Consider the following 12854-nt stretch of genomic DNA (forward strand, 5'->3'; position numbering starts at 1 on the left):
AGTTAAAGGCTTTTCAGCGTTGGTTACACTTTACCTTACGATCGACCTGATGCCATTTTTAGCATGACACATGTTCAAATTTTTTGGCAATGAGAAGCTCCCAAACAGAAGGGGACACATTCCCCTATTGGCAATCCCTTGATGTACAGTGTTTGGGGCCTAAATATGGTAATTTTTCACTGTTTGATGCCTCAAAGGGAGAGGGATCAAAAATCCGTCAAAACACGTTTTTATGAGGTAAAGGGTTAAGTGATAATCAAGATGACTCAAAATAATCTGATCAGTTGACCATACCAAGCAAGCTGTAACAAAAGACAAGAGCAAAAGGTGGTAAATCAGTGTACCATCAAGTTGAATCATCCTGTGCCAAGTCTTTCTGAATTTAATTCCAAACTTAATTTGACTATAAGTATAACTTTATGCTTTAATAAGAGACTTTTTAAGAAACATATTTTTGAATTTTGAATAAATTGTATCATATTCTTGTAATTATCAATATCAAAATATGACATTTATGTCAAAATGGTTAAATTAAATTTTAAAGTACACGAAATGACAATATCCTCGATGTATGTCTTATCTCAGACCAAAAATAATCTTGTTAAGATCATACCTTGAATATCCAATCATGACACCATCTGCACAGAAAAATATTTTAGGCCAACTGTATTCAAACAAAATTAAGCCCCGCACTTTGGTCGTTCGGGATCATTGATACCAGCACTATTAAGTGTTGAGAATTGAGTACCGCTCAAGCCGGTGCTAGGGGGCGTGAGGGATGTTGCACTTATTCATTATCCCTCATGTATAGACTCAATCAAACCGAGTCTGCAATTCTTATGTAATTTTGTTGTGATTAATTCTTCCGAGGGATCACTTTGTTTCCAGATTTTTGTAATAAAAGGCAAACTGGACTGAGTGATTTGTTTTGTTAAAAAAATAACAACAGAAATACTTAAAAAAAAACCGACCGAATCTCCATTTGTTGAAGGCAGTTCAAACATCACTTGAGGATGACATAAAACTAAATGAATAACTGCAAAACCACCTCTACCCTGGATAACAAAATCCATTAAAAAAACTAATCCGAGAAAGAGAGCAGCTCAAAAAGATATTTCTAAAAATGTCAGATCATGAACAACTGGATAATTAATTTAAAAAAATGATTTCTCAAATAAGAGCTTGAATTAAACAATCATACGACCTAAAACACTGCAGGTAACTTCATATTAGTTTTGATAAAACAAACAAAATTCACAAAAGATGACTCCATTAAAAGGTCAAAACTCAGGCTCTCTCAAAAGAAATGATACTGAAAAAGTAAAAATTCTTCGCAAATAATTTGCAGCCAGTTTTCTCTCTAGTTATATCAATCTCTCTTCAAGAGGCATATCAAATCTCTATGCTATCAAAGCTGACGGCCTTAACAATATAGACCAATTTATTGTAATGAAGGACCTGAGAGAGGAGTTTGCTGACATTATCTCTGTTCTCTTTAAAACGAATACGCACAAAAACGATATACCAGTGATCCAGCAAACTATCGCCCCATTTCCCGTATGTATACTTGCATTCTCTGCAAAACATTCAAACAAATAGTATTTCACCTTTCAACGGTACTGTCCTCTCGCTTTGCCACTCACAAAATACTCGCATGTATTCAAAAAGAGGCGATATGCATGCAGTCCATGGAACAACCTTTTCAAACAATCAGATCTCATACTTACTATAGTTTCCGATAAAGTAAACAGTCTGAATATCTTAACCAATAACTTCACCAGCATTATGGAAAATTGACTGCTTTCAAGGAAAAACCTCCTATTACAAGTTCAAAATGCCTTGAAACTATCACAAAAATGCTTAAATTCTCTTCAAATTGGAACAAATGTTGACTAGACTGTCACTATGGCAACGAGGGTACATAAAGATCTCAAAATGCCTAAAATCACTATTACGCTTTGATTTTACCATAAAAACTATTTTCAAAGTGCTACAACTTTTCAATGGATTAAAATAGAGTCTAATGCTTTTCAGCGTTGGTTACACTTACCTTAAGGTCGGCCTGGGGCCATTTTAGCCTCTCATAAGTCCATATTTTTCTAGGAGATGTGGGGGGTCTACCGACCCCCTTAATTCAAACTCTCCCTCTGGCTCCCCTCTTTTTGATTGGAGATGGTACTGAAAAAGTGACCACTTGTTTTAACACCAATTCTCAAACGAAAACAAATGTTTAGTGTCTAAAAGGGCATTTCTTTTCACTATTTGAGGTCTCAAAAGGTGGGATGAAAATCCGCCAAAACACGTCAATATGAAGTTAAAGGGTTTTTCTTAACAGAAAATGATAAGAAAATATTGGAAATACCAACTGCAGTTTTTCCATGTTAAAACATAGCCTTACAAATACTTTTGAACAAAAATTGTTGTTTTTTGCGGCATTTTTCCCCATTAAATCTTTTTGCAGTAAAGAGTTTATCCTACCGTTATTCCGTTTTAAAATATCGATTCGAAATTGAATTAGTCAATATAATAAGTACTTCCTGGAAACTGTAAACAAAAAGTAATTAATTTAATTACAGTTTATTACAAACATGCCAAAGAAAAAATCAGGAAAGAAGAAGTAAGTTGACTTATTATTGAAACAAAAAGCAAATTATCTATGCAATATTAAGAAATGTTGTACCAAAACGCAACATTGACCAAATATCATCTGATTTCGCGAATGAGGTTAAATTGAGAATTTCATTAAATTTTAGTTATTATCGCTAATATTCCGTGATTTCATTAGTCTCGTGGAAAAAGCGTATTTCCATATAAAACTGATAAAGTTTGATCGGTGTGAAAATTTAAGAGGTAATCTGTTCAAGATGAAACTTTTCTTTCAATCTTTGGAATAAAGGTGTCATAGGGTATTTCATACACCGCTTCCATGTTCTGTCGGAAAAATAGATGAGTTACAATGAAAATGACGGCACCCAACTAAAACTGACACTGACTGTGAATTTCATTGATTATCAGGTATAGAATTGTATAGGCCCCTCCTATATTTTTTATTGTTTTCAGTGATTTTCCTACTTATATAACAAACTCCGAAAAAAGGCCTCTTCCCAATTGAAATTTTCTTTAAAATCATGCAGTTTTCCCAAAAATCTGAAGTTAAACCAGCTTTTTTACTTCCCAAATCAGCAATTTTAGAGATAATTTTTCCCAAAACCAAGAGGCTAAGGCCTCTTCCCAATTAAGCGAGAAAAATCACTGGTTTTTTATTTGATTTTCTTTTAAATATACACATGTAGTCTATAGCAGGGAAAGCCAAAGTAAACAATGAAAAATCTTGTCTTGTACACAAGCAGGGTCTTCTATTTGAAAGACCCTGACACAAGGAAACATTATTCTTACAGTTTCTGTATTTTAAAGGGATACTCAGGCAAATTAAGGACAAAAATATTAAAATTATCTTTTGTACTCAAATAATGCAAAAAATTCCCAGCATGAATTTCTGTAAAAATTCTATATCTATTGGGTTTGAAGTGTAAATATATCTATATGTTTTAAACGAATTTGAGACGCCAACAGCAGCACTCAATAGTTTTTAAACAAGTCATGTGACTTGAACAAACCCTGGAAGTTACAATAACCTATTGTGGATATTTTATGATTGCAACAAGTCTAAGTCATTCATTTGACATGTTCCGTGTAACGTTTCCAGAGTTCACTGTTACAACTATTATGAAATCATAACGCTCTAACCCTACCCACGTTGGTCAAGTTAGGAAACCTACATTTCATTCTTTATAAGGCCTTAAAAAAAGTTGTTTTGTTTTGGTCACCCAACCCTACCTAATAATATACGTCAACCCTACCGTCGCCACTCTTAGTTACAAAATGGCGGATCACATCGTCAATATTTGTAAAACGGCGTGTGATCTTCACCAAACTGCAGAACGCCGAGAGTTAAAGATTGTTACACCTAAAATGTCTTTTGAAAACATAAAAGGGATATTTGTGCCATCCGGGAGGGTATTACACTGATCACCACACCCTTGTACATGGTTTATATAAATTTGGCATGATGTGCATTACCCATAATTCATCATGCTTTAGTGTTGCTGACCTGCTAGGAAAAGCAAAGGTGACTCAGTAATAACCAAAGGGTACATATAAAAATGACAAATCAACTATATATCATACTTTTTATTGCATTTCTACTCAGTTTTGTAACTTGTCAATCAATCAAGGGGTCCTTTGTGAGAGCCAGTATAAATTCTACCAAAAAATAGCAAATGTCAATATACTGGTGAATAAAAAAATAAAAAAATATATGACCTACCCTACCTATTCTTTGAGACCAAACCCTAACAAAACAATTTATTTTTAGGCCTAAGGAGAAAAGTTTTGTTCCTGTAACTACCTAGTGTTTTCATTTTCAGGACATTTACAGAATAATGAATGAAAACTTCAAAACGAAGATATGAAAATTTTGCCTGTGTCTCCCTTTAAATGGAAAGTGTTTTTTTTTGTTCCAGGAAGAAGTCAGCAAAATCATCCAAAGAAGACAAACATGCGACAGCAGAAACACCTGAGCCAGGTACACTTATAGCTGCTGACGGTACAGATGCTGGTATTTCCGGTCTCCTTCAGGAAAATAACAATGCTGACGGAAAGGGTAAAAAGAAGAAAAAGGGAAAAGGAAAGAAGAAAAAGATGACAAAATCAGAAAAAGATGTGGTTAGAAAAGAATTTTGTTTTATAGTATATTTATAACAGGACTATTGTTTTAAATGGTTTATTTTTAAGAAATAAATTGGTTTATTTTTAGCTCGACTTTTCTATGAAAAGGGGAGCTATCCTACTCGCCCCGGCGTCGGCGTCGGCGTCACACCTTGGTTAAGTTTTTCGTACCACCCCACTTTATTTCAGAAGTATTACAAGTATGGCTTTGAAACTTACCATACTTGTTCACCATCATAACCTCCATCTACAGACAAGAGTACATAACTCTGTCAAGGTTTTTGACAGAATTATGGCCCTTTTTTGACTTAGAAAGTGTATTGAGCTTGGTTAAGTTTTTTGTACCACCTCACTTTATTTCAAAACCATTGGAGGTATTACTTTGAAACTGACCATACTTGTTTACCATCACGACCTTCATCAACAGACAAGAGGACATAACTCTGTCAAGGTTTTTGACAGAATTATGCCCCTTTTTGACTTAGAAAATACATTGAATATGGGTAAAATCCACTTATTGCCTTAACCCTTTGAGATATTGCTTTGAAACTTTTAATGCTATTTCACATCATTACCCCCATCTGTACGCAAGAGAAGGTAACTCTGTCAAGGATTTGTTTTAAAAATTAAGGCCTTTTATCGACTTAGAATCTTGGTTAGGTTTTTAGTACCAGTCCACTTTTTGACTGAACTGTTTGAGATATTAATTTGAAAGTTGGAATACTTGTTTACAATCATGATTCCCAAACATGTCCAGGAGAAGGTAATTCTGTCAAAGATTTTATTTGAATTATGGCCCTTAACTGTCAATGTTTTGTATTATAGGCAAGCACTAAAAAACTTAAAAAATCTAAAAAAATTCATTCCTATCCACTTGTTCACTTTACCATAAATTATGTCATAATAAAATAATTCTTCACTAAATATCTTAATGCTCATGGCCATTGTTCACTTTAAAAATACAGAGATTCTTGTATTGCCTTTTACTGCAAAAACTTTTTTTATTGGCAAGCAATAAAAAAGTCGAGCGCGCTGTCTTACGGACAGCTCTTGTTAAAAAATAAATTGAGCAAAGGCTAATTTAGTTAGTTAAAACTTTAAAGCATGATTGTTAAGACTGTTACTCACAGTCACTCAGCAATGTACATGCAGCTTATTTCAAGCACTCTAATCCACATTTTGGTACTACAATTTTAAGATAAAGGTTTTCTGACCCAAGTAGACTTGAACTTACAATCACTGGGTTGAGTGATAGGCACTTTAACCAATAGTTCACATACAATGTATTTCCTTGCTTTGAATATATAGAAGAAAAGAAGAAAAAAAGGTTAAAAAGACATTTAAGGGAAACTCATCAAAGAAAAGCATTCAAGAAATTCAAGACAAAAAAACAAAACAAAAACAAAAATAAAGCTTAAATATATTTTTTAGTAATTTTGCAATGTTGTAGAATTCATGCGATTGACAGTGAAATTTAGTGTATATAAAATTGAATAACCTTCCTATTTCATTATTATACCAAATAAGAATAAAACAAAAGCCATATAATGTGTTTGCTTTTAGATTACTAAATATAAATTTTGATCTTTGTAATAGTGCTTAATTTAACATTGAACTTATTATTTAAAGGCAAAGTTAGAGAAAGCCTGTGACAAGATGCGTGCGGAGAAAACCCAGTTTCATGACTTCATTAACAGAATGGATAGCTGGCTGGTGAAGAACCATAAAAATATTGCCCGATATTTCCGTAGATTTGACGAGGATGGGGAGGGAATACTAACATATGAGGATTTCAAATCTGGTAAGTTTTGTTTGTTCATTCAGCTCTTTCTCAAATCTCTGGATTTTCATTGGTCAATGTCCATTCTTTGCCATTTTCTGACCATTCAAATACCTGAGATCTGAGTTTGAGCTAAAAAAAATCTGTATAATCTCTGACCCATATGCCATAAAAGGAACATTGTCAAGTTTATACAGATTTTTTAGACTGATTATATGGGAACCTCTATGCTTACAGACACACTCACAACTCTGTCTATACTAAGAAATGAGTGTAAAGTTGTTTGGCAATGTCCAAGGAAACAACATGGTTTGAACCTTAAAGCAGCTGCAGCAAATATGACCCTTAGATTTAAAGGCAGGCACATTAACAATGAGGTAACCACTACATTGAAAGTGTATAAGTTAGCTGTATATTTGCTGTCTGTAGTTGACAAAGTTATTGCTTTAATTTGATTAAAAATAATTAACAAATTCCTGTGTTGTACGTATATTTCCTTAAGAGGGAATGGTAATGGCATAAGATGTTTGCTGAATACTTAAAATAGTGGCATAATATTTTGTTCTGGAACAATTTATTATGTTTATGTAGTTTAGTAACAAAGACATTCTATTTAAAACTTTCTAAAATTAACCATTAGATTATGGAAACATCATAATTTTATAATTTTACCATTTATGAATTTTAATAAAAGATATTTCATTAGATATAGCTTCAAACACTTTAAAGCTTTTTTTATATATAAATGTACATATAGAATTATGAAAATCATTTTGATTGATATATTCATTATATAAAATAATTATTGTCTTAAGGACATTGAACATTTAGATGGGTTAATGGTAAGCATATGACCCTAACCAAGTATAGTGTCAGGCTATCCTGCAGGTCCCTTCATTCTGGGTGTTTCTGAGAGGTATTGCTGAGAGGTGTTTCTGAGAGGTATTGCTGAGAGGTGTTTCTGAGAGATATTGCTAAGAGGTGTTGCTGAGAGGTGTTTCTTGGAGGTATTGCTGAGAGGTGTTGCTGAGAGGTGTTTCTAGGAGGTATTGCTAAGAGGTGTTTCTGAGAGGTATTGCTAAGAGGTGTTTCTGAGAAGTGTTTCTTGGAGGTATTGTTGAGAGGTGTTGCTGAGAGGTATTGCTGAGAGGTGTTTCTAGGAGGTATTGCTGAGAGGTATTGCTGAGAGGTGTTTCTGAGTGGTATTTGTGAGAGGTGTTGCTGAGAAGTGATGCTGAGAGGTATTTGTGAGGGGTGTTGCTGAGAGGTGTTTCTGGGAGGTATTGCTAAGAGGTGTTTCTTAGAGGTATTGCTAAGAGGTGTTTCTGAGAGGTATTGCTGAGAGGTGATGCTGAAAGGTGTTTCTGAGAGGTGTTTCTGGGAGGTGTTTCTGAGAGGTATTGCTAAGAGGTATTGCTAAGAGGTGTTTCTGAGAGGTGTTTCTGGGAGTTGTTGCTGAGAGGTGTTGCTGGGAGGTCTTGCTGAAAGGTGTTTCTGGGAGGTGTTTTTGAGAGGTGTTTCTGGGAGGTGTTTCTGAGAGGTATTCCTGAGGGGTGTTGCTGAGAGGTGTCCTGCAGGTCCCTTCATTCTGGGTGTTTCGGAGAGGTGATGCTGGGAGGTATTGCTGGGAGGTGTTTCTGAGAGGTATTGCTGAAGGGTGTTTCTGGGAGGTGTTTCTGAGAGGTGTTTCTGGGAGGTGTTTCCGAGAGGTATTCCTGGGAGGTGTTGCTGATGGGTGTCCAGCAGGTCCCTTCATTCTGGGTGTTTCGGAGAGGTGTATTGCTTGGAGGTGTTTCTGAGAAGGCATTGCTGAGAGGTGTTTCTGAGAGGTATTGCTAAGAGGTGTTTCCGAGAGGTGTTTCTGAGAGGTATTGCTTAGAAGTGTTTTGTGACCGGTATTGTTAAGAGGTGTTTTGTGAGGTATTGTTGAAGGGTGTTTTTGAGAGGTAAACCGTATTGATGAGATTTGTGTCTGAGAGGTATTGCTGAGAGTTGTTTCCAACTGAGGTGTTTCTGATAGGTATTGCTGAGAGGTGTTTCTGAGAGGTATTGTTGAGAGGGGTTAAATTTATTGTGATGGATAACTTTTGAAATAAAAAGAAAAACTGTTGTTTTGCAGAGATCATGCTCTAAAGGAGGTCGATTGCAGAGGTTGATCTGTATATTTTTTTAAATCAGTGTTGAAATCCCTCAGCTTACAAGGGCAGTTCCAAATTCAGAACATGACATTATTATGCATTATATAAATTCAGCTGGATAAGGCTAAATTTTGTCTTTTCTTAAATTTCACAATTTTTTTTCAGGTATGCTGGACATGTTGTGCCCATGTACAAATGTAGAGTTGTACATGTTATGTAAGCTACTTGATAGAGAAAATACAGGTGACATAGATTTCACTGAGTTTTCCAAAGGTTTGAAATATATTAGGTAAGTTACTAAATAACATTCCATAATGTATGCCACAAGATGACTTGCTGATTTAAATATAGAATGATATGATTAATCAGATGTCTTTATTCTTCTGCAAATGTTTGGAAAAATGTGTGAATATTTCAAATGTCCCATTTAAAAGAACTGAAGTATATTAATTTAGCGTATAGTTTGACTGTCTTACATAGATCAACTCTTTTTGGAAGTAAGGAGTGAGTGAATGGTCTGAATGATCAGAAAATTTGCATAGAAGTTACTGGTCCAGACCCCCCTCAAAAATTTCCAGTCCCATCATTGTTAAAAAAACTCAGGGGAGTCCCTCAAAGCAGATTAAAATTTACACTTCTTTCAATTTTAAAATTTTCATCCCTTTATTCAATATTTTTCATATCTTGTTACAATTATCAACCTTATAATAATATGGTTTTTTATGGGCTGGTGGTAAGGAGGGGCTCTGTGATAAAGTGCTTAAGGTCGATACTTTTAATCATAATAAATTGTCCCTAACTGCTTTAATGTGTGGAAGCAAGTCTTCTAGTTCATCAAAAACACACTATCAAATAGGATTCTGACCTTAAAATGAAGATTTCCATAATAATCAATCATCACGAAACTATGATTAAATTTCATAAATTTCAGCCTTTAAATGTTGATAAATATACATCCTGGATATTTATTTTGTCTGAATAAAGAGCTCAGAGGATTATTCAATTGCTGTCCGATTTCTGGGATTTAGAATGTTTTTGTATTTCTTATTTGCTTTGAAAAAATTGTCTCTAAAGTTGCTTTATCATATAATGATAAACTGACAGTTGACATTTTCAAGATGTTACAATTGGCAGTATTGTATGCAAGATTCTGTTTGATAATACAAAATACAATGGTAATTAGGTCTCCAAAGACCCATGATTAGTTGGGAAATGATTTCATAAAATTTGTCTGGCTGGATGATAGAGATCAGAAAAGATAAATTTGTTTTTTTTTATGTAAAAAAAGAAACAAACAAAAAACAACAAGATTAATATAAGAAGGATTTGTAATTTTGTAATCCAGAAATAATGTAAATGCATGCATATTTCATTTTTAGAAGTGTGATAATTATGAGTATTTTGAAACTGAATGAACTGAGTGACTGATATAGATAATATCTCACAGTAAAGTATAAAAGTAGATAATTAATATATCTCACTCAATTCAAAGTACAATCTATATATTAGTTAGTGATGTATAAATTGTATCAAATTCTGCAAAGTATACTATTGAGTGATATAGAATTTATCTTGCTCGCAGCAAAATACTACTAATGGGTGATCTTTATAGATGATAGATTCACTTACTGCAAAACATACTTGTGAGTGATATGAAATATACTACACCCCCTTTTCTGTACATGCTAAAATTACAACAAGATTCAGAACAATATCTAGTAACAGAACAATAGCATAGCAACAGAAACACATGTACACTCAATAATTCATGGGGTCTACTAAACTACATTCTACTCCTCACAGCAAAGTACATGTACACTAGTGAGTGAATCATATATTATATTTACCTCACTGCAGGTTTATTTTAGTAAATGATATAAAATATATCTCACTTACTTCATAAGATATATATAAAAATCAAAATAATATCTCACTCACTGTATAAGACTACACTGAGTACACTCAGTTAAAAAAAAAATACTTAGGGATTATACATCACCTCACATCAAAGCATTATATGCAAATGATTAGTGTATCTCACTCACTATAAGATTAACTAGTGAGTGATATCAATTATATCCTCACTGTGTAGTATAACTTAATTTTCTGTATATTTCAGAGAGTTGGAGGACCTAGAAAGAGATGAGGAGGAGGCTGATAAAATTCTTATCCTCACTGAGAGGAACTTTGAAAAATGTAAATGTTGTAAAATGAGTATAGTTGGTCCCTATCAAGTTAAATATCCAAGGTAAGCAAATAATGAATATACATACTTGTTAAGATTACTATTTATATATATGATATATATGATACAGATTAGTAATACTTTGCAGCCAACCCTAAATTATGGAAATTAGAAACACATTCATTAATATGACCACTTAGTATGTGTGCCCATCATGTAAATATAGATAGGTGATTAGAAACATACATGTATAAACATTTACAGTACATATTTAACATATTCTTGGATGTTTGGAAATTGTTTTAGAAGAATAATGATATACATATAAATGTATAAAATTCCACTTAAGTGTTGTTACATTCTTAATTACAACATACAGGATCTTTAATGTTCTATAAATGACCAGGTTCCTAAAATTTATACCAGCTAGATTGAAGAAATACATTTTCTTAATCTGAAATTATTTTGATCTGAAATATAAATAAACAATATATGGAATTGTAGAACAAACATATTTTTATTAACAAACGAAAAACAAAAAGATATAGGATCCCTTTAGTGCTACTCATTGTTTGTAATGTTGACAAAAGTGTATTTTGCTTTATTTTGTTATTTTAATTCCATAATTACTTATCTTCTTTTTTTTTCATTATTCAGATTTATATTACTTGAGTTGCGTCTGGTTGCATTTAATGACATTAAAGAACATCCCGGTCACATTGAAGTTCTCGTCCATTCACATATACCAGTCAGTTCACTTCATCAAATTATAGTCGACGAGACGGGGATCATGTCAACAAAATTGTCCATATTCCACGATAAATCACGGAGTCGAGAAGCCATGTTGCCAATGCATATGGCGTTACAAGACCTCGGATATGAAGGGGACACTTACGATGACCCGGAGGAATTGACATTGTTTTATGACTATAAAGTGGAATTTATTGACTGCCCATTGTTATTGTGTGATCATTATTTTGGAAAGAAAATTGAAACAAATATGCATAGGTTGACTGCTGTATAGTTGTAAAATATGGGGCTTTAGGAGGTATGGAAGACCATTGTTGTTTAAATTATGTTTTCCATTTCAAAAGAAACTGGAAATGACACTTTCCTAGTATATGATAGTGAAATCAGTATTGTTCTTGAATATCAAACATTTTAATTTACATATAAAATATTTGAAAAAATTATCAAACTTATCCGAATAGAACAGATTTGACTCCTAAGTAAGTCTTGTTGAATGAACTTCAGTTATCATTACTTTATGGAAATCAGCTTGAAAACATACAAATAGATCTTGTTTAAACTTTCAAATCGTAAATAAAAGAATGGAATTTTACAAGGCTGTACACACCAAAGCATTTAGTTTGTGAAATAAGTGTAGATAAGCCTATCCTAATGAATTCTTTTGAAAAATTTACCTTTTTATGTGATCTTCTTGTGATTTTGACTTCGTATTACTCAGAGTATTTTAAAAGTTAAAAGATGTAATAATTATTGTATAAGCAATGTTATTTAAAGATATTTTATTTCATTTTAGATTTTTTTTTACCTTTTTATATATATCTGGAACTTTTATTTGTTTTTCCATGAATCTTTACAACTCATTGCCATTGTTTCTTTGCTTTAATATTTACCTGTACATTTATATATATTTTACGTATTCATGTTTTTAAACAGATTTAGAAAGAAATAAAAAAATAAAATATTAACTTTTACATTACATGCTTTATTTGAAATACTGTTATGTGCAATAGCTGTAGCAATATGTATGAATATATAGTGTTATATACCTGAAGAAAGTTTCATACCTTATCTTTATTCATGGTTCATAATCATTGCCAGTATTCATTATTATGACTTGAAATTATTTGCCCTTCGCTGGTGTAGGCTCGAATCCTGCCAGAAACTTTGGATTATTTCATGTGAGGAAGCTATCCAGTAGCTTATGGAACGCCGGTGGTTCTACATAGGTGTCAGCCCATGTCTGAAAGAATGCAAGGAGAGACACCTGAGATCT

At 33.1% G+C, this 12854-nt stretch overlaps 1 protein-coding gene across 1 annotated transcript; it reads left to right on the forward strand.

Annotated features, from left to right (window-relative positions):
• Positions 1-2511: 2511 nt before the first annotated feature.
• LOC132719475 (uncharacterized) lies at positions 2512-11924 on the forward strand. Its single transcript, XM_060703245.1, has 6 exons — positions 2512-2617; positions 4524-4725; positions 6358-6529; positions 8812-8935; positions 10766-10894; positions 11489-11924. The coding sequence occupies exons 1-6, from the start codon at positions 2589-2591 to the stop codon at positions 11853-11855; spliced, it is 1023 nt and encodes a 340-aa protein (XP_060559228.1). The 5' UTR covers positions 2512-2588; the 3' UTR covers positions 11856-11924.
• The last annotated feature ends 930 nt before the right edge of the window (positions 11925-12854 follow it).

The sequence above is a fragment of the Ruditapes philippinarum genome, unplaced genomic scaffold (genome assembly GCF_026571515.1).
Source record: "Ruditapes philippinarum isolate M1 unplaced genomic scaffold, ASM2657151v2 ctg2010_1_1_1_1, whole genome shotgun sequence".
Taxonomy (NCBI): domain Eukaryota; kingdom Metazoa; phylum Mollusca; class Bivalvia; order Venerida; family Veneridae; genus Ruditapes; species Ruditapes philippinarum.

Excerpts from the sequence above, each read along its gene's own strand:
- LOC132719475 (XM_060703245.1), top strand. The coding sequence starts at position 2,589 with ATGCCAAAGAAAAAATCAGGAAAGAAGAA. Across the intron at positions 2,618-4,523 it reads AAAAAATCAGGAAAGAAGAA|GAAGAAGTCAGCAAAATCAT; the intron begins GTAAGTTGACTT and ends TTTTTGTTCCAG. Across the intron at positions 8,936-10,765 it reads AAAGGTTTGAAATATATTAG|AGAGTTGGAGGACCTAGAAA; the intron begins GTAAGTTACTAA and ends TGTATATTTCAG.